The sequence below is a fragment of the Otolemur garnettii genome, unplaced genomic scaffold (genome assembly GCF_000181295.1).
Source record: "Otolemur garnettii isolate 467f Iridium unplaced genomic scaffold, OtoGar3 scaffold00007, whole genome shotgun sequence".
Classification (NCBI taxonomy): Eukaryota; Metazoa; Chordata; class Mammalia; order Primates; family Galagidae; genus Otolemur; species Otolemur garnettii.
Genome location: NW_003852402.1, coordinates 6,057,439 through 6,084,193, shown reverse-complemented (window position 1 = coordinate 6,084,193; position 26,755 = coordinate 6,057,439). Strand labels below are relative to the sequence as shown.

Here is a 26,755-nt window from a genome sequence, read left to right as displayed (position 1 = left end):
GGCCGGCCTTCAAAACCTTTAAAAAGAGTCACCCCACCTTTAGCCTTGCTCTTGGGCCAGCGAGGACCCAGGGGAAACCCTGCTGTGGCTGCCCCTAGCACGGCCGTGGAGCTCAGGCCTAACAGAACCTTCTCCAGCCCTCCCACGGCGCTTCGGCGTAACCGGGAGCCCCAGAGGAGACCTCGGCCACCATCCCAGGGCTCCCGGGCCAGCTGCCCAAGGTCTCGGCCAGGCGGGCGCGGGCCCGCCCCTGGGTGGTGGCGCCTCCCATCGCCCGCGGCGTCTCCGAGCACGAGCACCATTCCGGCCGGGTCTACCCAGGTCAAGGACTCAGACAGGCTGCCTGGGGAGGGCCCTTCCGGGGTACTCGGTCCGTAGGGGCGGGACCTGCGTTTGGGGCGGGGCTCGGAGCTGTCGGTTTCCTCAGCTCCAGTGACCTCACCTACAGTGTAACTGCCACGAGCACGCCGGACCAGAGCAATGGGTAAAGATGCCCCACCAGGACCCCTTAGACCGAGTGGGACAGGGGAAGCCCCGCGCAAACACCCGCCTGCCCACGTCCACCTACTTGGGACCGTGGAGGAGGGGGCTGCTGGAGGGGGGTGTTCGCACACCACCCGGCCCCGCTGGGTGCCGCAGATGCTTCGTCTGAGGTTCCGGGAACGCAGAGCCCAGCCAGCCTGACGGGTGTGTGGGAGGTGCACCAGGATGCAGCCACAACGCCTCTCCTCCCCCCAGTGCGTTCTAGAAAGTTCTGACCCAGCTCAAATAGGGTCCTCTCTGTGTCCGGAGGCACCAGGCCAGAGGCTGCGGGGGAGGGGGGAGGAATTAGGGGGACGCTGATGCCCTAGGCGCTCTGCGCTGGGGCCTGGTGCGGTGCCACCTGCCCTAAATCCTCCCTCTACTTCGGTGTCCATGTGTGACCTTTGGGCGCTTATAGCACCACCACCACCCCAGTGCCTCAGTTTCCTCCCCTGTGAAGTGAGGGTGGCATACCGAGGATGTGGGGCACAGGTACACCTGGCGTGCTCAGCACCAGTCTGGCCCTTAGTGAAGGCACAGAAAGTGTTGGCTGTTACTATTCTGTTTACTCTGCTTTTATGGAAAAGGAAACTGAAGCTCAAGAGGTTTCAGTAACTGTCCCAAGGTCACACAACCAGCAAGTGGCAGGGTCCAGTCCTGGCCAATGCCTCCCTCCCCCCTTCCCAGTGCATTCTAGGAAGTTCTGGCCCAGCTCAAATAGGGTGCAACCCACCCAAAGTTTTCCTCACCCAGTGGACTCTGTTCATCTTTCTGGTGTCTGACTCTCCATAACCCTGCAGAGAGGGGTGGGCAGCTCAGAGACTGTAGATGAAGCTCGGGTGCAGGAATGAACGAGTGATGGAATGAACAACTGACTCTTTCAGGTCTGCTCTCAGAGCTGAAGCTGGCTGTGCCCTGGGGTCACATTGCTGCCAAAGCCTGGGGCTCACTGCAGGGCTCCCCAGTTCTCTGCCTGCACGGCTGGCTGGACAATGCCAACTCCTTCAACAGACTCATTCCTCTTCTCCCACAAGGTGGGGCTGGGGCTGAGGGGGACTGAGGCGGGCTGGAGACGCTGGTATAGACACCTCCTGCTACCCACTTTTCTCTGTTTCAGACTTTCATTATGTTGCCATAGATTTTGGGGGTCATGGGCTCTCGTCCCATTATGGCCCAGGTTTCCCATATTACCACCAAAACTTTGTGAGTGAGGTCCGAAGAGTCGCCGCAGGTGAGTAAGAGGCAGAGGGTATGTGGGGTTCTCTGAGACACCTCTGGATGCTCCTTGGAAGCAACCTTGGCTTGGAGTAGGGGGCTGGAGTCTCGCCCCAGTTCTGCCAACAAGTCATGGGTGGCTTTGGAAAAGTGGGAGACGACTGCGGAGAAGAGCTTACTCCCTTCTGTGGGTCCCCGCTGCAGTGGAGTTGGAGCCCCCTAAGCTGGTCTCCCAGGTGGGCACCCTGAAACCAGGAAGGGGTTTCCTGAGCCCTGGGCTGTAGGAGACAGGGCAGGCTGAGGCCGGCCCGGTCCAGATCACTTGGCTCCTTGTGTTTTCAGCCATGAGATGGAGTCGCTTTTCCCTCATGGGCCACAGTTTCGGTGAGTACCGGCCAGATTATGACTGGGGGCAGGGGTTGTCACACTGGCACCTTACCCCTGTGCCTCTGAGAACTGCAAGGAGAGATGACAGGGTCATTAGGTAGTAACCTTTGGGCACTGTGCCCTCTGACCTCAGGCAACTTCCCTGAGGGACATCTAACCCCATAAGTGGCTGTTCCCTTATACCACAAGTGAAATGTGGCCTTTTAAGAGGTCAGGGCTGATAAAGGAGCCATTATGGGCCCAGGGAAGGAAGTCCCCCACCCACTGGTGGTAGCTGGGTCTCTGGCCTAAAGATGGGGCAGCCCCTGGGAAGAAGCTTTAGAAAGAATTTTGTAGCTGGGGAGGGAGTGAGGGGATGTCACCAACTGACCCTTTGTCCTCCAGGTGGCACTGTGGCTGGAACGGTGAGTAGAAGGCCTACCAGGCTACTGGGGGCCCCTGTACTGAGTGGGAAGAGCAGAGGAGGAGGGTAGTGACCTGAGGTGGGAAGTGCCTGGCACAGCAGTTCATAGTTCACCTGCAGGAAAGGTGGTGATGGTGGAGATGCCCCCACTCCGTCACAGAGCACCCTAGAGTCCAGCCATCACCAGGGCCTAGAGCTTGGTTTGGGGTGCAGACCTAGAGATGGGGGAGACATAAGAGGGACAGAAGATTCTCCTGCTGGCCTCTTGGTCAGCACCATCCCCCCAGCCTAAAAGATGTCTGTCAAGGTCTCCAGAACAAAGTGTGAGAGCCTTCCGCCTTCCTCCCTGCTCATTCTCCCTTCTGGTGTCCCATCGTAGTTTTCCTGTATCTTCCCTGAGATGGTGGATAAACTCATCTTGCTGGAGTCGTCGCCATTTGCTGTGGACTGTAATGTGAGAAGGGGTTCTTGTGCATGCTGGCATCTCCTCAGTGGATACTAGGGCAGCAAGAGGACGTGGCAGAGGGTGGATGGGAGGGGAGGTACTGGGGCCCCACAGGGGATGGTGTTCTGCTGCTTTATACCCCTCAAAGTGGTCAGGAGAAGGGGTTCAGGGGCCCCTGGAAACTGTGTGGCGTGGGATCTGCAGAGTGCCAGGAGGATCGCGTAGTGGCAGGCGGAGGTAGAGAAGGGAGCAGGGCGGAGGAACCTCTGGGGAAACACAGTACAAGAACCTATTTCTTTTTTTACAGTCTCACACTGCCACCTTGGGTGGAGTGCCATGGCATCATGATAGCTCACAGCAACCTCTATCTCTTGGGCTCAAGCATTCTCTTGGCTCAGCCTCCCAAGTAGATGGCACTACAGGTGCCCACCACAATGCCCAGCTATTTTTTTTTTTTTTGAGACAGAGCCTCAAGCTGTTGTCCTGGGTAGAGTGCTGTGGCATCACAGCTCACAGCAACTTCCAACTCATGGGTTCAAGCGAGTCTCCTGCCTCCACCTCCCAAGTAGCTGGGACTACAGGTGCCCACCACAACACCTGGCTATTTTTTGGTTGCAGCCATCATTGTTGTTTGGCAGGCCAGGGCTGGATTCGAACTCACCAGCTCAGGTATATGTGGCTGAGGCCTTAGCCACTTGAGCCACAGGCGCTGAGCCATTGCCTAGTTATTTTTATAGATGAGGTTTCACTCTGGCTCAGGCTGATCTTGAACCTGTGAGCTCAGGCATTCCACCCCAGACAGCCTCCTAGAGTGCTAGGATTACAGGTGTGAGCCACCACACCCGGCCTGGCTCAAGTGATCTTGCCTCAGTTTTTCTACTTTTAGTAGAGGCAGGGTCTCATTCTTGCTCAGGCTGGTCTCAAACTCCTGAGTTCAAGCAATTCACCTGCCTCAGCCTCCCACAGTGCTAGGATTACAGACATAAGCCACTGCTCCTAGCCCATGTCTGTCTTTTTATCACCACACTCCAATCCTGGCATGTAGTAAGTGCTCAGTAAACAGGCCTTGCATGAACAGATAGCCCAGCTAGCTCATGGGTCATTCAAAGGATCCGAGTCAGGCTGCAGGTGGCCAACACTCTCCCTCCTTTCTTTCTTTCTTTATTTTTTCTATCTCCTTTCTGTATTTCACCCATCTAGCCCTGAAGCAGGGTCCCAGGGTCTTCCCCTTGGGCCAGTCTAGGGAGCATTTGGTCCCCCCCAGTTCTCTATTCCCTCGTGTGTGAGGGGAGTGTCACCTCCTACTGCACCCCAGGCAGTCTGACCCTGTCTGCTCACAGACTGGCCTGTGGGAGGTGGGAAGCCCCAAAGCAGCACCTCTTACTGCCAGCTTCTTCTCTGCCATCTGTTGAACCAAATGAAATCACCAGCCTCTGATGTCTCCTGATCTAATAGTGTACTTTTGGAAGGCACTTGGCAGTTGACAGAGGTCTCTTTTTCTCCTTATCACCCAGACTGGTTCTTTCAGCTGTCTCTGGCCTCAGGCAGAGCTGGGCAGCCTGCACCAAGTCAGAGGGGAGGCCTCTCTCAGGGTCGCTGGGCGAGCAAGCAAGGCTGAGAGCACAGGATGGGTGGGGTGGGGTGGCTGCAGCCCCAGCCTGCCTACCCAGTGACCCTGAATCTTTAGGAAATGGAGAACCTTCTGACCTACAAGAGGAAAGCCATCGAGCACGTACTGCAGATGGAGGCCTCCCAGAAGCCCCCGAGCGTGGTCAGCCCGGAGGAGATGCTGCAGGGGTGGGTGCTCAGCACAGGGAAGGGTACTGGGAGCCAGAGTGGCCGGACCAGGGGAGGCTTCTGGCCAAGCCTGTTTCCACCTGTGGTCACACCAAGCGCAGGTTCCTAGGCTATCTTCACTGCCCCAGTGGGGACTTTATTTGCCTTTCCCTCTGTGCCTTGTGACAGTCACACCCTTCACTTCAGCACTCCTCTCCATACCTCACACCCCTTCCTCTTCCTGCAGGCATGCACACGCACATGTGCACACACGCACATGTGCACACACGCATGTGTTCTCCTTCCGCGCTGCCTCTCCCATGGCACCCTCCATCTGGCATTCTCCCCTCACACTGCCAACTTCTCAGCTCCTCCTTTGGCCACCACTGGCTAGTACTCCCTCCAGAAGCCTGCCCAACTCCCCCAGCTGAGCTGTCACCCCTGCCCTGGAAGTGACCACAGCTCTATTAAGAGCCTACTGGCTTGGCGCCTGTGGCTCAAGTGGCTAAAGTGCCAGCCACATACACCTAAGGTGGCGGGTTCGAATCCGGCCTGGGCCCACCAAAACAATAATGACAGCTACAACCAAAAAAAAAAAAAAATAGCCGGGTGTTGTGGCGGGCACCTGTGGTCCCAGCTACTTGAGAGGCTGAGGCAGGAGACTCATTTGAGCCCAGGAGTTGGAGGTTGCTGTGAGCTGTGATGCAACGGCACTCTACCCAGAGGGACAGCTTGAGGCTCTGTCTCCAAAAAAAAAAATGCCTACTGACTCCCTGGTTTCTTGGTGCCGGTGGCTGTCCTGGTCATGTTGATATGTCCTGCATCTGGCAGTGTGCCCAGCAGGTCAGGGCTCCATAAACGTTTGCTGTCTAAAGGAGTAGAAACACACACACACACATCTGCTGCTGTGAACATGCCATCCACACATGGGGAACACCCATGCATTCTTTAGGGGTGACCTCCCTTTCACTGGACACCTCTCCTTTTCACCTGACCGAGGCCCCCAGCGACCTCTGTCTCCCCAGGTTCCTGAAGAACAACAGTCATGTGAGTGAAGAGTGTGGGGCGCTGCTCCTGCAGAGAGGAACCACAAAGGTGGCCACAGGTAAGCGTGTCTCTGTCCAAGGCCACTGCATGTAGTCACTGTTGGTACTGAGGAGGGATAGCCAGGGCAGGCGCCGGAGGAGCCATGTCACTGAGTGCTTCCACATGGCCTCTCACCGGGTCCTTGCACCTCCTTCTCAGCCCCATTCAGAGTGGGAGACACTGAGGTAAGTGTGGCCCAGCAACTGATGGCCATGCCATGTCCAGGAAAGCCATACTCTAGGACGTGTGGTCCCCCGTCTCAGAACTAAATGGTGAATGTTGTGGTTGTGCTTGACCCATGGGTTGGCTGCTGTTGGGAGGCTCTGAGGACATCCTGGAGGCTGAGTGACTCTGAAAGGGCTTTTCACAGGCGGTGCCTGTGGCTCAGTGGGTAGAGCGCTGGCCCCATAGACTGAGGGTGGCTGGTTCAAACCCGGCCCCGCCCAGTTAAAACAATTCTCACCATGAGAATTACAACAAAAAATAGCCGGGCATTGTGGCTATTGTGCCTGTAGTCCCAGCTATGTGAGAGGCTGAAGCAAGAGACTCACTTAAGCCCAAGAGTTGGAGGTTACTATGAGTTGTGATGCCACGGCACTCTACCAAGAGTATCAAAAAAAAAGGGCTTTCTGCTCCCGGAAGTGGCTGGTACTATGACTTCAGGGCAGCCTCTTTGTTTTCTAATATAGTCATTCAGGAAACCTTTCCTAAAGGTCTTCCAGGCTGTGGGGACTGCCAGTGAGCAGACCCCCTTGGGGGCAGGACCTCTGGGGCACAACTCCAGGCACTCCCCTTCTGAAGTGTGGCTCAGAAGTTGAACTCCAAGGAAGCTGGATGGGAACCCATGTTGTAGGAGGAGAAACAGGCGATGAACAGGTATAACAGACAACTCAGTGGTCGGACCATGCCTAGTATGACAAAGGACACTTGCAGAGTGCTCTGGAAAGGACTTATGGGGGCCCACTCCTGAGGGGGTGAGGAGAGGAAGCTGGGGGGAGATGGCGCGGTCAGAGGGCAAGACCTGGCTCTGATTCCCAACTCCACCAGCTGGGCCTCTCCTTTTAGCCTCCCTGGTTTGCTCAGGGTTTTTTTTTTTTTTTTTTTTTTTGAGACAGAGTCTCAGTTTGTCACCTCTGTAGAATGTCCTGGCATCATAGCTCACAGCAACCTCAAATTCTTGGGCTCAAGGATCCTCTTGCCTCAGCCTCCCAAGTAGCTGGGACTACAGGAGCCCACCCCAGTGTCCAGCTATTTTTAGAGACAAGATCTTGCTCTTGTTCAGGCTGATCTCAAACTCCTGAGCTCAAGCAAGTCACCCGCCTTCGCCTCCCAGAGTGCTGAGATTACAGCCGTGAGCCATCACACCCAGACAAGAGCTTGGATCTTTGTGCTCATAGGCTGATAAGATCAAGCAAGGGGGTAAAAGCCACTTCAGTTTATAAAATATCAAATGAAGCCAAGAGTCAAAATTCCACATGCCTGTGGGGGCTGGGCCAGTTGTGGACGTCATCCTGCTGGGGGGAGGGAGGCAGGAGAAGGGAGGAGTAGGGCCCCAGGCTGGTTGCCTTGTGGGAATTCAGGTCTAGTGTGGCTGGAATTTCCAGTTGCTTTAGAGAAACCAGTGGTATTTTCAGGTATGGGGCATCAATCCAGAAAATGACAACACACTGTGAGGTTCTAACTACTCTATATGCCTGTGGGCTGTTCTGGCAACACACTGTGAGTTCTTTTTTTTTCTTTTTTTTGAGACAGAGCCTCAAGCTGTCCCCCTGGATAGAGTGCCGTGGCATAGCTCACGGTAACCTCCTGGGCTCAAGCGAGTCTCCTACCTCCGCCTCCCAAGTTGCTGGGACCACAGGCACCCACCACAACGCCTGGCTATTTTTTTTCGGTTGCAGCCATCATTGTTGTTTGGTGGGCCCGGGCTGGATTCGAACCTGCCACCTTAGGTGTATGTGGCTGGCACCTTAGCCACTTGAGCCACAGGCGCCGAGCCACACACTGTGAGTTCTAATGCTATATGCCTGTGGGCTGTTCTGGCCTCGGGCCAGTTTGGTCAGTTTGTGACCTACTGGGTCTTTGTTTTCAGCTCCCTGCAAACCCACCAGGGAGGGAGTAGGTCCAGCGCCTCCGTCCCAGGCTTCCCTGCATACTCTGCACAGATGGCGGCCCCTGATGGCCGGCCCAGAGGGGCCCCAGGCATAGAACTGGGCTAATCCGGAATGAGACATAGTCCGACCAGGCTAGGGAATCTGATTAAGCCCAAGGTCACATGTGATGAACAGGGCGTCTATCTGTGGGTGCCCAGGGGACATGGGGAAAGGAGGGAGGGAGGGCTGGGAAAGGGGCTGAACCCCCGAGGTACTGTGGGAGTGGGCAAGTGGCTTGAGTATTGTGTTGGGACCATTCCCTGCAGCAATTGTGGCCCTTTGGGACCCAGCGAGCCTAGACCAGCATCTCAGGGGTGATATGGGCTTCTCTCAGGTCCTGCCCCTCCAGTCCCAGAGACCACATTCCATTCTGGAGCCGGCAGGGGGCTAGGACAACTACCTTCCTCCAACCCTATCCCTCCAGAATCTGTATTGGCTTCCGGGGCTGCTGCAACAGAGCACCACTCCCCCTTGGGTGCCCACAAGACCCGGGGAGAGGAAGGTGTGTCTTCATTGTCTCTTTATCTTCTTAACTACTTCAGCCATCCCACCCACATGTACTTCTGGCTTTCTAGAAACAAGCTTGAGCATGTTCTCTCCATGAAGGAGGGAAAACCCAGCTCTGTCTGAGGTTCACGAAGGACAAAGGGACAGTCCATGTTCGTAGCCGCACCATGGAGCTTTAGGGTCTCAGGGATCGACCTAACTCAGGCCCCTACCCTGGGCCAGGCCACAGGTGAGGGGCACATGGGCCAGGGGTGTCTTGCTGGCTCTTTGGTTCCTCATTGGGGTCACCAAGCCTTTTGGGACATGTTTTCCTGCTGGGGATACTTGGAAACTGAGTTCTTTAGGAAAACTCCAAGAGTGTTTTGAAATGGATTTTTCACCACTGGGCATAGTAAGGGGCCAACAGGCTGTGGCTTTGAGTCTTATTCCTGGGGCCTCTCGGCCTGGAGAGCAGGTATCCCAATTCATAAAAAGAGGAAGGTCCAGTTTATAGAAAAGAGAGAAAGGAGGTCATTTTCTTCCTCCTGAGCGCATTGTCATACAGTGTCCACACCCAGGGATCCCGAGGAGGCCAGGGGTGGCTTCCTGGGGACACAGAGGAGGAGAGGGAAGGAGTGACAGGGAGGAGGGGCCATCCAAGAATCAGGACTCTGTCCGGAAGGTGAAAGGGTTCCAGAGTGAGCAGTGGGAGATTTGAGTTCTGGAACAATCCATCTGGCAGCTGTGGGAAGGGCAATGGCAGGTGGAGTAGGGCTGGAATTGAGAGTTGGTTTAGGATGTGAGAAGCCCAAACCCAAGCAGGGGCAGGGGACAGAAAATAACCTATCCCTAATTACTGGCTATGGCAGGAGAGGAAAGAGTCTAGTGCTCTGATAAAATCTCCTTCATCAGATACTATTTTCCAGTGAAATGTGTTTCATGTAAGTTTCAGGGAATTTCAAAACCCCTGAAGGGAAGAGTGTCTCTCCCTGATCTCTAATAAGTGGGGAAAACCTAATTAATTACTGAAGGTAGCTTTCCTTAATGTTTCCACAATTTGTTTCTTTCTCAGAGAACCACATGGGTGTTCAGAGAGTGGTTTTCCCACAGAGAGACCTAAAGTCCCCTCCCTGAACATTCCCATGGAGTTGATGGCATTTCCAGAGGGGAAGGGGAAAGGTGCTAAACTAGCTGTCACTTTGGTTTTGTTTTAATTTAATATTACTATTTTGAACAGGTGCTACATCACCTGGTTTGAAAACCACAGTGGTATCAAAAGATGTGCACATCTCACTGGGTCTCATCCCTGTCCCATCCGTCTGTTCCTCACCTCACCCCCACGTTTTTAAACATTTTCACAACCTTCCAGGCTTTTCTTAGGTGAGCACAAGTGCACATCTGTGCTCTTAATCCCCCTCTCTTATATGACAGGCCTCGTGTAGAGCCTGTTCTGCAGTCTCTGTGTTTCTTGGACTCAGCGGCAGATCCTGGAGATGGGCCACATCTTTCTGAGTGTCCTCTGGGGGTGTCAGGGCTAATTTAACCAGTCTCTGATGAAGGGAAGCTGGCGTTCCAGTCTCTGCATGGCCCCGCTCCCTGGCTTCCTGAGTGTGTGCCACCTGCAGCTGGTGGCATGCACACGAATTAAAACCTGAGATGTCATTCTCCCCTGGCAAGGGGAAAGGCACCAGGCCTCTGAAGGCATTGCTAGGTGTCATCCAGCACTGTCCCTTAGCAACCCTGTCTATGCAGCTGAGAGGCTTTATGTCCCCAGCTGTCACTTGGTTGGAATTTTGCTCATTTGGTAAGTGAGAAGCAGTATCTCAGTGTGGTTTTAATTTGTGTTTTCTTTTCTGGTTATTTATTTATTTACTTATTTTTAAAGATAGAGTCTTGGCTCAGTGCCTGCAGCACAAGCAGCTAGGGCGCCAGCCACACACACCAGAGCTGACAGGTTTGAATCTAGCCCGGGCCCACCAAACAAAATGACAATTACAACCAAAAAATAGCCAGGCGTTGTGGCAGGCACCTGTAGTCCCAGTTACTTAGGAGGCTGAGGCAAGAGACTCGCTTAAAGCCCAAGAATTTGAGATTGCTGTGAGCTGTGACGCCACGACACTCTACCCAGGGTGACAGCTTGAGATTCTGTCTCAAAAAAAAAAAGATAGGCGGTGTCTGTGGCTCAAAGGAGTAGGGCATGGGCCCCATATGCCTGAGGTAGCAGGTTCAAACCCAGCCCAGCCAAAAACTGCAAAAAAAAAAAAAAAAAAGATTAGATTCTCACTCTGTCAGCCTGGGTAGAGTACTGTGGTATCATAACTCATAGCAACCTCAGACTCTTGGGCTCAATTGATCCTTTTGCCTCAGACTACCAGGTAGGTGGGACTAGAAGTAACTGCCACAATGCCTGGTTATTTTTGGTTACTGTTGTCACTGCTGTTTTAGCTGGCTGGGGTGGGGTTCAAACCCGCCACCCCCCTGGGTATATGGGGCTGGTGCCCTACCCACTGAGCCATAGGTGCTGCCCTGCAGAATTTTTTTTTTTTTTTTTTGCAGAGAATGGCCTAAGCCCAGGAGTTGGAGGTTGCTGTGAGCTGTAATGCCACAGCACTCTACCGAGGGTGGCAAAGTGAGACTCTGTCTTTAAAAAAAGGGGGGGGGGGCATTGTCCAGGTGTTCAGCCTCCCTGGCGGAGGCCAGGATGTTGTCCACCGGGGGGACTGTAGTAAAGAAGTCACTTGAAGCTAAAGCTGGTGGCCACCCAGGCTTGGAACTCTGCTGGTGTTTTCTTTTTTCACTCATTTTTCCTGCAACAGGTGATGACCCGATTCTTAGTTACCTGCTACTTCCTGAGGCTTAAAGATCTGGATGATAAGAGTGTTCCGATGCCAGTTGGCCTCATTGTTCCTGTCCTCATTCTGTGTTGCCCCTTTGGGTGGTCAGTGAGGTCACCTCGGCCCAAGGCCAGATAGCTGTGGTCAGTTTCTGCGCTAGCTGGACCCCAGGGTGGGGTGGTTCTCACCAGGACAGGTGGGAGAATTGGGCCCAACTGGAAGGGTCCGGGGTGTCCAGGGAAGCAAGGTGCGTCCCTTTACCCTGACAGAGGGCACTGTGGCCACTGTCTTTGTGCTTCCACCCTCAGGTCTGGTGCTGAACAGAGACCGGAGGATCGCCTGGGTAAGTGCAGCTGTCCCTGGGTCCCTTCACGGGGCACCTGTTGGCCTCTATTTTTAGGATACCACAGTATGTACCTACATGGTACATAACATAGTCATTATCATTTAAACACTAACTCCCCATCCCCCATCCCCGGAAACCTCCACTCTACTCTCTGTCTCTGTGAATTTGCCTGTTTTAGGAACCTCGCATAAGCGGAATCACAGTATCTGTCCATCTGTATCTGGCTGCTTTCACTTAGCGTGCTTTCAGGATCCATTCACGTTGTAGTATATTCTAGAATTTCATTCCTTTTTAAGGCCGAGTAGTACCCCATCATATGGACAGACCACATTTTCTTTATCTCTTGTCTGTTGACGGACACCTGGGTTGTGTCCACCCTTTGGCTATTGTGAATAGTGCTGCTGTGGACATTGGTGGACAAGTGTGCTTTGTGAAAATGCCTACATGCAAAGTGACCCCCAGAAGCAGAAGGAGCTGAGAAACCAAAGAATGAGGCAGACAATCCAGTTTGTCAGTAAAAGGTGACACATTGGGGGACTTAGGGACAGGAGCGTGGTCTTGGGTGGCGTCAAGACCGATGGATGTCAGAGCTGCTCCCCTGTAAGACTCGGGGCTTGTATACTCCAGGGCAAGGGTGCACTTGCTTCAGAAGGAAAGTGTGGGACATTACATGCTGACGATAACACCCAGGCTGTCTTTGCTTTTGCAAGAAACAGTAAACAAAGTAGAAATCCTGGCGGCATTCCCAGGGCTGCCATTAGTCAGAAGTCAACCTGGCTGGTTAGCATCTAAGGTGGAGTTCCCTCAGCTTGCACAAGGTCTGGGGTCCTGCCTGCAATGCCCTTGGGTGTACACTGAGCAGTGGAATTGCTGATCCCGTGGTAAATCATTGTTTACCTTTTGAGAAGGGCGGTGCCTGTAGCTCAAAGGAGTAGGATACTGGTTCCATATGCCTGAGGTGGTGGGTTCAAGCCCAGCCCCGGCCAAAAAAAAAAAAAACCTAAAAACCTTTTGAGAAACCACCAAGCCATTGCCCACAGCAACTGCTCAAGGGTTCTAAGTTCTCCACCGGCCCAGTGACGCTTTTTATTCTCCAGATTGTTGATTTTAGCCATCTTAGTAGGCATGAGTGGTATCTCACTGTGGTTTTGATTTGTATTTTCTGAAAGACTAGTGATGTGGAACACCTTGTCATGTGCTGATTGGTCATTATATATCTTCTCTGGAGAAATGTCACATTCTTTGCCCATTTTTGAATTGAGTTGTTTGGGTTTTTTGTTGTAAGTTTTAGAAGTTCTTTATAAAATTCTGTATATTAATCCCTTACCAGATACATGATTTGTACATATTTTCTCCCATTTAATAGATTCTCTTTTCACTTTTTCTTTTTTTGAGACAGGGCCTCACTGTATTGCCCAGGCTAGAGTGAGTGGTGTTAGTCTAGTTTACAGCAACCTCAGACTCCTGGGCCCAAGTGATCCTCCTGCCTCAGCCTCCCATGTAGGCCTGTAGTAGACTACAGGTGCCTGCCACAGCCTTTGAGTAATTTTTTCTATTTTTAGTAGAGAACAGGTCTCAACTCTTGCCCAGGCTGGTCTCAAACTCCTGAGCTCAAAAAATCCTCTTTCCTTTGCCTTCCAGAGTGTTGGGATTATAGGTGTGAGCAACCACACTGCCTCACTTTCTTGGTAGTATCCTTTGATACACAAAATTCTTAATTTTAATTAAGTTCAATTTATCTGCTGTTTCCTTTGCTGCCTTTTGGTGTTGGACATAGCAACATCGCCAAATCCAGCAAGATGAAGATTTCCCAGTGTTTTCTTCTAAGAGTTTCATAGTTTTAGCATTTAAGTTTAGGTCTTTGATCCATCTGGACCATTTCCCATCTATCACCTGGATAATTCTTCCTGTATGTTTTAGAAAGTGCCTGAAGTATAAAATGTTTAGATTAAATTTAATACTTTCCTTTTCCACCTTTATTGTCTATCTCAAGTAACGGAGTCACCATTTTCCAGGTGGCCCACTGCCAGCCGCATCACGCATCACGGCAGATTCACAGACCCATCTGTGTGTTTTCATATGCGTAGATGTACATAGACACAGACCCAAATTTTAGGGCATTTTGTAGTGTTTATTTAGGTTTTAACATAAGTGGTTGCAAATGCTTAACTGGATTAACCAGATGGGTGTATAGGAGTTCCCAGGCAGTAGTGCTGGCCCCCGGGGCAGGGGTGAGGTCAGGGGTTTGGGGGAAGAGGTGGAGTTTGTGCAGGGGCCAGGTGGGTGGAGGAGGGAAAGACTGCAGGTATTTGCTGGTGCACAGGTGAAGGCTGGGCGGCAGCTCAGTGCAGCTGCTGAGAGGGGGCTGTCCGCAGGTCTAGAAGTGAGTCATGTTGTGGGAGCACTGGGAAACTTGGCCATTTCTGCTATCTCTGCCACTTAGTGGCTGTGTGACCTTGGAGAAGGGGCTTATGTTCTCTGAACCTTCTCATGTACAGAAAAAAAGTGCTTTTATTCATTCAGCTAGTTCCTTTGCGGGGCTGTCGGGAAGATGGGCTGAGGTCACGTGTGTGAGTGGCCTAGCACAGAACTTGCTGTCACTCAGGTGCTCAGAGCAGCGCTGTTACTGTGTTATTGTGATTGTTCAAAATGGTAAAACTGTATACACGTGAGACACCGTCTAGGGGCTAGGAAGCTGTGGCCTCAGGAAGCCCATGCAGAGCTGCTGCCCAGGCCCAAGCTATAGACAACAACTGGGACCAAGAGGGTGGGAATATTTAAGTTTTGCCTTTGAACCATCTGAAATTTGTTGTTCAGCCTGGCATGAGGTAGGGGTCTGTTCTCTTTTTCTCTTTTTCTAGATAAATAGTCGTCCAGCACCAGTTACTGGGTGGGCCTCCCTCTCCACAGGGCCCAGCAGTGGAGGTCCTGCCTGTGTGGCTGATTCTTGCTTTGGGAGCTTTTTGCAGGTCCTGCCCAGCAGGCTCTGGAGGCCTCGTGGCATAGCTGTCCTCCAAGAGAGTGCTGTCCCCTGCTGGTTCCACTGGCCGAGCGCCCCTAGGTTTGGCTTATTTTTGCGGGTGTGTGTGATGCTCCTTTCTTGTTTCCTACGGACTGTCCAGCAGCCAAAGCCGTGGGAGATGACTGCCTGCTGATGTAAAGACTTCCCTTGGGGTGTAAACTAAATCACAGAAGATAAAAAGCCCCCCCACCCCCCGCCCCTCACACCTCCCCCCATACGCACTCTGTTCTCTTCCATTCCTTTGTAAACACCTGAGCCCTATCACCCTGGTTTCATTCCCTTTTCATTTTAATAAGTTTCAATATTTAGCAAAAATCTGATCAAAAATCAGATCAAAAATCTGATCTCCTTGCTCTTCTTTTACAAATTTTCCTTGACTATTCTTACATATTTTCACTTCCAAATGAGATTTAGAATTACCAACATCTGTTAAAAAATTATTATTGGAATTGCACTAAATTTGTAGAATACTTTGGAGATTTAATTATTGTAGAAATTAGAGGCTGGGTGCAGTGGCTCATGCCTGTAATCCCAATACTCTGGAAGGCTGATGTGGGAGGATCTCTTGAGCTCAGCAGTTCACAAGCAGCCTGAGCAAGAGACCCTGTTTTTATTAAAATAGAAAAATTAGCCAGATTGTGGTGGGTGCCTGTATTCCCAGATACTTGGAAGGCTGAGGCAAGAGGATGGCTTGAGCCAAGGAGTTTGAGCTTGCTGTGAGCTAGGGTGCACTCTAGCCAGGGAAATAGAATCTCTGTCTCAAAAAAAGAAAAAGAAAAGAAATTATGAATGAGGATCACCTGATGTGCAGTGAAGGCACCAGCCCAATTCAGTGAGGGCTGGATACTTGCTGTCCACGTGGAAAGCGTGCTCCTAGTGCCCTGCCTCACCTTACGCACGAAAATTAAGATGAGTCATAGATCAGAATATAAAAGGTACAACAGTAAAAGTTCTGGAAGAAAACATAGGGAACATCCTCATACCTTAGGGCAGGTAAATGTGTGTACTCATGTCATAAATCAAGGCAAGTGTCAATAAATAGGTCATTATTCAAATTTAACATTTCTGTTCATCAAAAGAAGTGGAAAGTAGACCTCAGACTGAGAGAAGGCATTAGAATGCACGGGTCTGCTGAAGGACTCCTACCTAGACTATATAAAGAAGTCCTACAAATCACTAAGACTGACAAACTTATTTTTAAGAGCAGAGAAGGCCCTGGACAGGTGACTTATGGAAGAGGCTGTCCAGATGGCCAGTGAGATACTTCCTCATATCCCCTTGAATTAATCCACTCAACACACATTTATCAAGTTTCTCCTTGGTCTCTCCGTGTGCTGAAAGCTATGAACATGGAGAAAATTCTGGGAGCTCCTACCTCTGGAGGCCCCAAAGATCAGCCCTGTTGCTGGAAGTAGAATGTGAGCCGCATGTCATCTGACATTTCCTAGTAGCCACATTGAAAGAGCACAAAGGAAACAAGTGCAATTAATTGTTCTAATATTTTTATTTCTCATGTGTCTGAGATATAATCAACATAAAATTTGATTAGTTTTCCTAATAAGTCTTCCCAATCCAGTGTGCTTGTCATGCCTGTAGCTCATCTCAGTTCGGAGGAGCTGCGTTTCCCAGTAGCCTAGGTGCCTGGTGTAGGCCTGGACACTAGAAGGGTCATGTCAGCCAGGCTGGGCTATGCTGGAGCCCAGCAGTGTGGACCACCCTGCATAGCAGGCCAAGGGAATTTCTTTCTTATGGGAATGGCCCTGAGATGCTGGGTGGGCTCTGATTAGCTGAAAGGCCAGGGCCCCATCCTGGCTGTCCTGGAGGCAGCCTGTGGACCAGTAAAGAGGGTACAGTCACACCTCAGTTCTGTAATCAAGGCCCAGAAGTAGCCTAAGTCACTTCTCTGCCTTTAGTCACACAGCCACCCCCAGCGGTAAGGAACCTGGGAAGTGGAGCCTGGCTAGGTAGTCATGAGCCCGGAAGGGGAGAACAGATTCAGAGTGGGTCCCAGATGCATGGCTGCCAGCTGCCCCAGCAGAGCCAGGCTTTGGGCCACAGGAGTGCTGGGTGCCTAGCAGTGAGAATTCACTGTGGTTTTGTCTCTGCAGCCGGAGCACTGCTTTGATTTCATCAGCAGGGAGCTGTACATACACTCCATCAAGAAGCTGCAGGCCCCCGTCCTGCTCATCAAGTAAGTCTGGACCAAGTGCCCTTTGGTCACTCTGAGAGAGACGTGAGTGCTGGGAATCTCCAGGAGGGAGCCCTAGCACAGGGCTCCCAGTTCTCCTGGGGTGCCACTACACTGCTGTGGCTCAAGATCTTTCTTGGGAAGACCTCTTGGCAGTAGATCTGTTCAAGGAGGAAGGTAAAACAAGTCTTGGTGACCACCTGGAGAAACGAGTCTGTAAAACAAGTCTTGGTGACCACCTGGAGAAACCAGTCTGGCATCATCTTGAGCCATTAGTTAGTTACCATACGACATAGCATTTTTTTTTAACAGAGACAGAGTCTCACTTTGTCACCCTTGGTAGAGTGCTGTCATAGCTCACAGGAATCTCCAACTCTTGGGCTAAAGACATCCTCTCTATTTTTTAGAGACAGGGTCTCATTCTGGGTCAGGCTGGTCTCAAACTCATGAGCTTGTGCAGTCCACCTGCCTTGGCCTCCCAAAATGCTAGATTAAAGGCGTGAGCCACTGCACCTGGCACAACCCAGTTCTATTCTTAGGCATTCCAACAGACATGAAAACATGTCCACACCACTTATATGTGAGCAGGTACAGCAGTATTACATACCAGCCAAAAGGTAGGGACAACTCAGACATCCAGTTCACCACTAGACAAAGAGATGAGCGAAGTTTGGGCAGTCCATGCAGTGGGTGATTATGAAGCCACAAGGAGAGTTGTACTGATGTGTGCTGCAGCACAGGGTGCCTTGAAAACACCATGTTGGGCACAAAGGTCTACACACCGAGTGGGCCATTCACATAGGGCAATCTGGAGACAGCCCGTTAATGGTTGCACAAGGATGAAAGCAGACGGTGTGTAGCATGTGAAAGCTAGAGGTTGCAGGGTTCCTTTTGTGAGTGATGAAAATGTCCCATAACTGAGGTGATGGTGCACAACCCTCAACATATTAAAAACCATGAGCTGGCTCGGCACCTATAGCTCAACCGGCTAAGGCGCCAGCCACGTACACCTAAGGTGGCGGGTTCGAATCCCCAGCCCGGACCCGCCAAACAACGACGGCTGCAACCAAAAAATAGCCAGGCGTTGTGGCGGGCGCCTGTGGTCCCAGCTACTTGGGAGGCGGAGGCAGGAGACTCGCTTGAGCCCAGGAGTTGGAGGTTGCTGTGAGCTATAATGCCACGGCACTCTACCCAGGGGGACAGCTTGAGGCTCTGTCTCAAAAAAAAAAAAAAAAAACAACCATGAGCTGCACTTTTCACCCTCAAGGGGAGGACCATGTGGTTTATCAATAAAGCTACTTTAAAAACCAACAGAGAGCAAAAAATGAAACCACCAGCAGAGGAGGACGCAAGAGACTATTCAGATCCCAGCTCTGCCATCTGATGGCTATGACTGTTGGCAAGTCCTGAGTCCCGAGCCCCAGTAGAGTGTCTCTTAAGCACTTTGTTCAAGCCTGGCCTGTGGCCAGCTCTGAGTGTGAGCTGATAAGGAATGATGGAATCTCAAATCTAAGCTCAAAGAGACTGAGCTATAGGGAAGTCCAGGCTTGGTTTCTCAGAGGTCTGAAAATGGAGGCAGAATGAGGGCACTACCAGCAGATGGCCCTAAGGTAAACCCTTGCTTCTCCCTTTCCAGAGCAACCCAAGGATTTTATGATGTGAGAAGAGAGAATGATGCCAACAAGGAGCCCTTGCTCTTCATGATTGACATGCTAAAATCTGTCCTGAAAAAGGTAAAATGCATAGGGCTCAGGTGTCCAGTGTCCAGCCACTGTCACCCACCCCGTACCCAGTTCACTCATCTTTTCTTACACTGGGACCCCTGGTCTGATCCCTGGTCCAACTAGTGACCCCAAGGAGCTGTCAGTCCTAGCTCTCCACAGTGGTCCATCCCTGGAGACCTGGGATTATAGGTCAGAACAGGAAACAGGCCAGCTGGCAGATCTTTGCTTTATTGCCCTCACATGTTCCCCTGGACTGGGTACAATTCAGTGACCTAACTGCAAGCAGTCCCACATTTCAGAGGGTCCCAAACCAGAACAGGTCACCTCGTTGCCTCTCCCTTTCTTGATACCAGCACCATGGGGAGGCAGAAGGGACTTGTGCTGTGACTGTGACCCTTGTCCTAGTTCCTGGGAGTGTCACCCATGAATATCTGACTCTGGGGCCTCTGCAGACATTCTGGCAGTCAAAGCCAGGATGATGGGACTTTCCCACCATGGCACTTCCTCTTAGGAGCACCAGGCCTGGAGACTGCTTTGGCTCACATCACCTCATCCTTTCCCAAGTTGAGCTCTAACTGCCAGGATCAGTATTGGCGGCAAGCCTCTGGGTCCCTTCAGATCCTAGCTGTATTACCTTACAACTCAGCTGGCTCAGTCCCCTGGGGTGCTCTCCAAGTCCCTAGTGTCTGGGTACCCCCAGGGTGCTGTGAATTGAGGTCTAAGGAGCTTAGTCTGGGAAGACACATGAGGGCGCTCTTGACCTGCCAGGACAGTCTCTGTGCACCCAGGGCCTGTAGAGCTCCCCAGGTTCAGCCAGCCACAGACAGGCAGTGCCACCTCCTGTCCTCACCTCACCACGCACTCCCCCTCTTCTCCAGCGGTTCCAGTATGTTGAAGTCCCAGGTAATCACTACGTCCACATGAACGAGCCCCACTGTGTGGCCAGCATCATCAGCTCCTTTCTGCAGAGCAAACACCAGGCCCCAGCACATCTATAGCCTGTACTCACCAGACTGGCCACCAGGACTGAGCTCCTACCAAGCCCAGGCAAGGTGGGGGACAGGCATCAGTGGTCTTGAAGCCCAATGTCGGCTGGTGGTTAAGGGGAAGGGAGCAAGCTTCTGACTCTAATAGCCGGGACGGGCCACCCAGGCCCTTTCCTGCTGCCTGACTGTAAAGTAAACACTGCTGTGCCCTTGTTGCTTTGAGGCTGCTTCACTGCCAGCAGGGGGCTGGGGACAGGGGAACACAGAGCACATCATTAATCCATTCCCACGAGAAAAGAGAGTGGAGCCACTTCTCAAGGACCAAGTCCTGCTGGGCAGGCATAGCCAGTGGTGGGCCCTGGACCGGACCAGAGCACAACCTCCTAGGGGCATTCTGTAGGGGCCACTAGCCAGCATGGTTCAGTAGGGTCGGAACTTGCGTTGAGCCCGCATCAGTTCAATCCTCTGCTTGTCCTCCTCAAACTTCTTGCGCAGCTGTGCCAGATCTGGGGGTGCAAGGAGATGTGGCAAAGTCAGGCAGCGCACCCAGATGGAGCTGTGCCTGCTGCCCCCACTAGAAGGCTCCTGCCATCCACCCATCCCCAGTGCCCATGAGTAGGGCTTAGCACTGCCTGCCCCCTCCTCTGGAGACAAAGTCTAGATACTACAGGGGAACAGCATGTCTGCAGGCTGGGTCACAGGGCAGGCTGGAGTCCAGAGACAGAAAACACAGTGGAAAGAGAAGCAGCACAGAGAAAGCAGGAGGCACCTGTGTTCACCTGACCTAGGGGCCCCGGGAGTGCTGTGCCTGGAGGGCCTTAGGAGTTGGTACAAGGGCTCCACCTCCAGTGCCACAGAAGCCAGAAGGTAGCCATGGGCACTGAGTGGCCCAGGCCAGAGGGTGTCTGAAAGGCCCCCTTCCAGGAGGACAGCAGGGGCGCAGGCGTGAGAGGGGCAGTGGTGATGGGGCAGAGCCGAGCCCATGCTGGGCCAGCACCCTCTCCTGGGCCCCAGGGAAGCTATCCTGCAGCAGGGACACTAGGTGGCAGGGCAGCAAGCTCAGCAGCTGCACCACCAAGAGGATGCAGTGATCAGGTACTCAGTCATAGGAGTGGCCATACAGGGCCACCTAACACACGTGCCCTACCCACACCCCACATTCTCTCTCACACACACACACACACACACACACTCTCACTCTAGCACTAACTGCTCAGGGGACCCAGAGGAGGACCCAGCTCCAGGCCCTGCATGGGTCTATACAGCTGTTAATATCCCAGGGTCCCCCACATGGGGATGCTGCTATCCTAGGCCTCCAATCTCAGAGCCTGATGGGATGCCTATGCCTAAGAACAACCTCCCTTCCCACCCCCAAGTCCAGCTCCTGCCCTTTGGGGCACTGGCCACAGGCCTCTCTCCACAACTAGGCACCAGGGGTAGTGGGGCCTGAGGACAGGAGCAGGGTGCTCTCTTACGCTCCATCTTGGACTCGCGGTGCTGCCAGGCATAGAAGTTGAGCAGCTCCTTGCGTGCGCGCTTCTGTCTCTCTCTCTCCAGCACTCGCAGGCTGGCTGCCTCTGTCCGGGGCAGCCCAGGCCGCCGGCCCCGGCGAGTCACCTTCACCCAGCCCTCCTCGTCAGGGACTCCTTCCTCCTCCTTGGCTTTAGCCTCCTCCTGCAAGGGGCATGACACTGTTGATGGGCAGGCTCCTTGGCCAGAGCGCACGTTCCTGGGCCTACCCTGAAGCCTCCAGTGCACCCCCTCCTCCTGCAATCAGAACCACCCTGGGCACCCAAAGGTGTAGGCTGCTCCTCTGCTACATATCCCCTACTCCACGGTTAGTACTGAGGCCAAGCCTATGGGCAGGGGGCAGAAGTACAACACTGACTCCTCCTGCACCCCCTACAGACCATTTAGAAACTAGATGTCACCCAGCCAGGTGGCTCATGATTAGCAGGGAAAAAGGGAGCCTGGATTCTATAGGGTGACCAAGGACAAGTTGCCACTGTTCCTCCCCCTTGGGAGCCACACCAGGACACCTATGCTACCACCTCCCTGAGGCCATACAGGTAAGCTCAACTGTCCCTTCGAGACCCTACCTCAGCTATCTTCTGGTCATATGCCTCCATGAACGTGTCCACTTCGACCCTCAAGGCCTCGGGGTCAGGTATGGAGTCTGTGTAGTCGCTGATCCACTCTGAGGGAGAGGGGGCCAGGGAAATGTGGCTTCTTCAGGACTGACTTTTGGGCCCCATGCAGTCCCCACCCCAGCCCAACGGGGGTCGTCTTACTGGGAGGCAGGTGGCAAGAGAGATCCCAGTAGCAGCAAGCTGAGCCCTTGCCTAAGCCAGCCTGCCTGCCAGTCCCAAAGACTCAAGCTAACATTTCTTGAATGTGTCCCAGAGCAGCCCAGTCGCTCCCCGGCTCATACCTCCCACACGCTGCCCTCAGGGTGGGGTAGATGCAGCTCCTGACATGCAGGATGCCATCCCTACAGGGCTTCCCATAGACCTAGGGCCCAAGAAGTAGGTGCCCAACCCCACTGGTGTTACTGACTATGAATGCCACTCTTCACTGGATGACTCTCCGTTGAGACCAGCAAAGGGCCTTTCAGGGTCAAGGCAGCTGACACTCCACTTGGCTTCTGGAACACGACATAGGCTACCTGGAACCCCTGGGATGAGACAGATGTCACAGTGTGAGGACCTTCCCCACACCTGGCACAAGGTCTCTATGCCCAGACTTAGCCTAATTGGTTGCTGGACCAGGGGACAGTGTTGTGCCATTTCTGAACCATGACGCCAACCAGAAGTTATCACATAACTCAGGTGAGGGACATTCACACTCGTAGTTATCCAACTTCTGCAGAAGTGACACTTGTTCCTAGCTCCTCCCCCAGGAATAAGGGGCACAAAGGAGGCCTTTCCTCCAGTTATGGGAAGGATATAGTCAAAAATGGGGCCCAGCCTGGCCAGGGCAGGTTCATGGAAGCCAGGCCCAGGACAGATGGACAGACACCACTGTGCTGGATGACATGAGGGCTCGAAGTCACAGGTAAATGTGGGAAGAACTGTGCTCTTAGAGAACAAGGCCACCAAGCCTATAGATCTACTTTGAGGGAAGCAGGTGGGAGGCTCAGAGAGGCTCTTCTGTACAGCCAACAGAGATGGTCCCTGAGTTTTAACATAGGTCAACAGAAGATGCCGGGCATGAAGTTAAAGGATGTGGTAAATCCAGGGAAAAACCAGAGGCTTGTCATCCTCAGCATCCTAGGCCATACAGCCAGGCCTGCATTGAATGCCTGGAAAGTCCCACTGCCAACTCCTCCTCACAGGCTGGGGCAGTGCCCCAGCCCCACCCCTTACCCCGATTCTATCAGAATCCAGCACTTGGAGGCTTACTTGAACTGGCTTGGGGTGAAAATACTTTGACTTTGGCTCCTTCGGGTTCTCGGTAAGGTCCGGCTTCTCCTGTAACTCCACAGATTGGACAGGGCCACAGGGGGACAGCAGGCGCAGTAGGCTCTCCTGCCGTGGTGCAAGGGAAGTGGAGTGTGAATGGTGCAGGGCCTTCCCTCCACCCTGGGAGGTGCTACCAGAGGACTTGAGACCCTTAAGGACTCAGAGCTCAATCCAAAGAGCCTGTGGGCACACAGCCTCTGGTTCCCTCATGGATAATAGGCAGGCTAACATTCCTGCCCTCTTTCATACAAGACAGGTGGGGACATTTTTAATAGTGTTGATTTTATATGACAACTAAGTTCTATTTCCTGACTCAGAGACAGATAGCTTGCTGGGCACGGTGGCTCACACCTATAATCCCAGCACTCTGGGAGACTAAGATAGGTAGATTGCTTGAGCTCAGGAATTCCAGACCAGCCTGAGCAAGAGACCCCGTCTCTACTAAAAACAGAAAAATCAACCAGGCCTTATGGTGGGTACCTATAGTCCCAGTTACTTCAGAAGGCTGAAGCAGATGTTTGAGCCCAGCAGTTTGAGGTTGCTTGTGAGCTAGCCTGATGCCACAGCACTCTAGCCTGAGAGACAAGAGTGAGACTATAAAAAAAAAAAAAAAAAAGAAAAATCTATGCCATGAGAATCAGGTTGTTCCCGGTGTGTGGGGGATGCAGATGCAGATTTCTGGGCAGTGCTAAGGTTTCTCCATCTGGGTGCTGATTACATGGTGTGTTCACAGTGGTACACTCTTTTGACTGAGGTCTTTCTCTGCACATATGCTACACTTCAAAAAAGGTTAAAAATGGGTGGCACCTGTGGCTCAGTGAGTGGCTCAGTAAGTGGGGCGCCGGACCCCATATACTGAGGGTGGCGGGTTCAAACCTGGCCCTGGCCAAAGGGCAAGAAAACAAATAGCCAGGCATTGTGGCGGGTGCCTGTAGTCCCAGCTACTCAGGGAGCTGAGGCAAGAGAATCGCCTAAGCCCACAAGTGGGAGGTTGCTGTGAGCTGTGACACTACAGCACTCTACTGAGGGCAACAAAATGAGACTCTGTCTCAAAAAAAAAAAAAGGTTAAAAGTGACACTATTCTGAACATTTTTTCCTTCTTTTTTTTTTTTTGCTGGGGCTGGGTTTGAACCTGCCATCTCTGGTATATAGGGCCAGCACTCTACTCCTCTGAGTCAAAGGCACCACCCTGAACATTTTTCTTTCTTTTAGAGGAATTCTTTTTAGAAACTAGGTTTCCTTTTTGAAAATAAACATATCTAAAATCCAGCAATTTCTTACTTTCTTTATATGATACTAAATATAATAGTTTATGTGAAGAAAAATTTAACAGGTATGTCTAGATAGTTGATTTAGAGACAGTTTTTATATTCTTATACTTCTATTATTTATAATGGACATGTATGTTTACAAACAAGGAAAAAAATGTAACTCAAACAATTTTGAGTGACAGATAAAAAGCTTTGGGCTCCTTAGAATTATAAATTTTTCAACATCTTTTTAAAAAGCCAGTTTCCTGTCACAAGAAACAGAGGCAGCCCTCTTGACACACTTCTCTAGGGCTCCCCTCAGCAGCCTCCATCTCACCAAGGACTGAGTGGGTGCCATGGGAGCCCTCCATCCCAAAGCCCACAGGTCTCCTCCCAGACGCAGCTCACCTCCGTGCAATATGGGGGCACATTGAGAATAAAAAGGGTGCGCTTCTGAGGCCAGTTGGATTTGGCACCTTCCCGGACACTGTGTGCCCTCACATAGAGGTAATGAGAAGCTTGCTGCTTTTCAGAGAACTTGATTGGAATGGCTGGAAGGGAAAAGGGGACAGGAGAGGGATGGCCTGAGTGGTCAGGTTCAGGCCATCCTGAGCTGAGACCAGCTAGGCATTCATTCATCTAGTCCCATCTGTCCATCTGTCTGTCTCTATCCATCCTTCAGTGAGCCCTCCCCCTTGGCAAAGCCTTGCAGACCTCTGAGAGCTAAGAGAGAATCTGCCCAGGAGGGGCTCCCAAGCTGATGGGGAGAGCGTACCTGGGCAATTATCTGTACATGGGAACGTCATGAGAGCAAAGCTCAAACCTGCTGCTCTTGGGGTGAACACCAACCACAGTTGGCATCTATCAGTCTGCCAGTGTAGCCTCTTCCTGTACCATCCTACCTATCCCCACTACCAGGGATTCTCTCTTCTTCCAATAAGCCTGGCTTCACTGTCATGGTCTCCTCTACCTGCCACATCAATCTCTTTCCTCCCATAAACTACAGCTTTAGTTCCAATTTCACTTTCTCACAAGAACCTGACCATCACCCCCTTCCCTCTGTGCTGGGTCTGTGCGGTCATAGCTTCTCTAACAGCTTACACTGAAGGTATTGTTAATTGATGGCATGCCCAGAAATTTCAATACTCATAAGCCTACAGTCTGTTTTTCTCATCACTTTTCTCAGAGTGCAATGGGGAAACAGCTGCAGCACCTACCCTCAGGAAGCTCTATTGTAATAAAGGGAGAAGATCAGACCATGGAGGTGCAAACCTACAACCACCTTGCATCAAATATGGAAGAAACAAGGTGACAAGTGGCAGGCAGAGGCCTTTATACAACAGAAATGGACTGTTTGAGGAAGCTACATTAAAGTTCAGACCAAATGACACAATACAACAGTCCGGCACAGAACTGCTTAAGGAAGAGGGCACAGCAAGCACAAAAACCATCGGGCGGGGCGGCGGGGGGGGGGGAACAGCTTGGTGCATCAGAGGACTCCCTCGCGCCACAGTAGGCTTGCTGTCCCCCTGCGGCCCCATCCAGTATGTGGAGCTATAGGAGAAGCTGGACCTTGCCGACAGCCCAAAGGAGCCCAAGTCAAAGTATTTTCACCCCAAGCCTGTTCCGCTAAGCCAGAACACGTGGGCCACGCCATACAGGTAAGAAGCCTGAGGTCGGGTTGGGAGCTATCAGTAGGCGTGAGAGACGTGATCTGATTAAATCTGACTGTATTAAAAACACCCTGGCAGCTGGTGGAGAATGCAGGAGCAATGATGGAAGGAGGGGGACCGAACTGAGAAAGCACATACAGCCCTAGTGAGGGCTGATGGGGGCTGAAGTAGAAACTGCAAATGCGTGATGAAAAGGGGATGGGCTCCACTCTGGAGAAGGGGTGTGAACCGACACTGTTCGCCTGGGTCAGTGCGAGCAGAGGAGAAAAGGACGCCGCGTGGGTTCTTAGGCCCCTGCGGCCTCACGACCTGCCGGGCCCGGAGCCAGCGACCGCCGGGACTCACACCCTACTGCGCGACTGCTCCTGCAGGCTTCTGGCCACCGCCAACGCCCCAGATTACCTCCCAGCAGTCCTTGAAAGCTTCTCCGCGTCCCAGAGCCCCGTACCTGAGTAGCCCGGCGGGCTCGGGATCCCCTCCTCACTGTTCCTACCCGCACGCTTCCTTTTGCGCGCCACCATCTTGCCGGCTGGACGCGCAGAGGCCACTGGGAGTTGTAATTCCTCAGTGGAAGAGTCCGTTTCCGTGACAACGGCGCCGCGTGGGGGCCCCGCCCTACCGGTTCCTGGCCGGCCTCCCAGGTCCGCTCTTCTGCTGCTCAGCGCGTGAACGTCAGACGGAATGCGGGCCCAGGCCGTTCGCGAGTACAAATGCAACTTTCTGTCTATCCATCCGTCGTTCATCCCTTCCTTCCAGAAACAGCAGTGCCTGCTGCAGACACTGTCCTAAGCATTAGAGGC

The 26,755-nt window shown here is 52.5% G+C and overlaps 2 protein-coding genes across 2 annotated transcripts; one reads left to right on the top strand and one right to left on the bottom strand.

Annotated features, from left to right (window-relative positions):
• The first annotated feature begins 434 nt into the window (after positions 1 to 434).
• SERHL2 (serine hydrolase like 2) lies at positions 435 to 19,785 on the top strand. The gene is made up of 12 exons (XM_012801141.2): positions 435 to 484; positions 1,407 to 1,556; positions 1,640 to 1,753; positions 2,080 to 2,121; positions 2,509 to 2,528; positions 2,907 to 2,981; positions 4,660 to 4,769; positions 5,774 to 5,853; positions 11,613 to 11,647; positions 16,781 to 16,863; positions 18,497 to 18,593; positions 19,463 to 19,785. The coding sequence occupies exons 1-12, from the start codon at positions 481 to 483 to the stop codon at positions 19,580 to 19,582; spliced, it is 930 nt and encodes a 309-aa protein (XP_012656595.2). The 5' UTR covers positions 435 to 480; the 3' UTR covers positions 19,583 to 19,785.
• RRP7A (ribosomal RNA processing 7 homolog A) lies at positions 18,797 to 26,479 on the bottom strand. Its single transcript, XM_003783141.3, has 8 exons — positions 26,404 to 26,479; positions 24,691 to 24,833; positions 22,972 to 23,097; positions 22,127 to 22,244; positions 21,670 to 21,767; positions 21,046 to 21,244; positions 19,982 to 20,076; positions 18,797 to 19,546 (listed from the first exon to the last, which is right to left on the bottom strand). The coding sequence occupies exons 1-7, from the start codon at positions 26,474 to 26,476 to the stop codon at positions 19,991 to 19,993; spliced, it is 843 nt and encodes a 280-aa protein (XP_003783189.1). The 5' UTR covers positions 26,477 to 26,479; the 3' UTR covers positions 18,797 to 19,546; positions 19,982 to 19,990.
• Between the last annotated feature and the right edge of the window lie 276 nt (positions 26,480 to 26,755).

What these genes read in the sequence shown, in the direction of transcription:
- SERHL2 (XM_012801141.2), top strand. An exon ending in CATTTGCTGTGGACTGTAAT is followed by an intron (nt 2,982 to 4,659) that starts GTGAGAAGGGGT and finishes CTGAATCTTTAG; the next exon opens with GAAATGGAGAACCTTCTGAC. An exon ending in AACCACAAAGGTGGCCACAG is followed by an intron (nt 5,854 to 11,612) that starts GTAAGCGTGTCT and finishes TTCCACCCTCAG; the next exon opens with GTCTGGTGCTGAACAGAGAC.
- RRP7A (XM_003783141.3), bottom strand. Translation starts at nt 26,476, where the DNA reads ATGGTGGCGCGCAAAAGGAAGCGTGCGGGTAGGAACAGTGAGGAGGGG. An exon ending in GAGCCCGCCGGGCTACTCAG is followed by an intron (nt 24,834 to 26,403) that starts GTACGGGGCTCT and finishes TTTCCCTTCCAG; the next exon opens with CCATTCCAATCAAGTTCTCT. An exon ending in TGCCCCCATATTGCACGGAG is followed by an intron (nt 23,098 to 24,690) that starts GTGAGCTGCGTC and finishes GCACCACGGCAG; the next exon opens with GAGAGCCTACTGCGCCTGCT.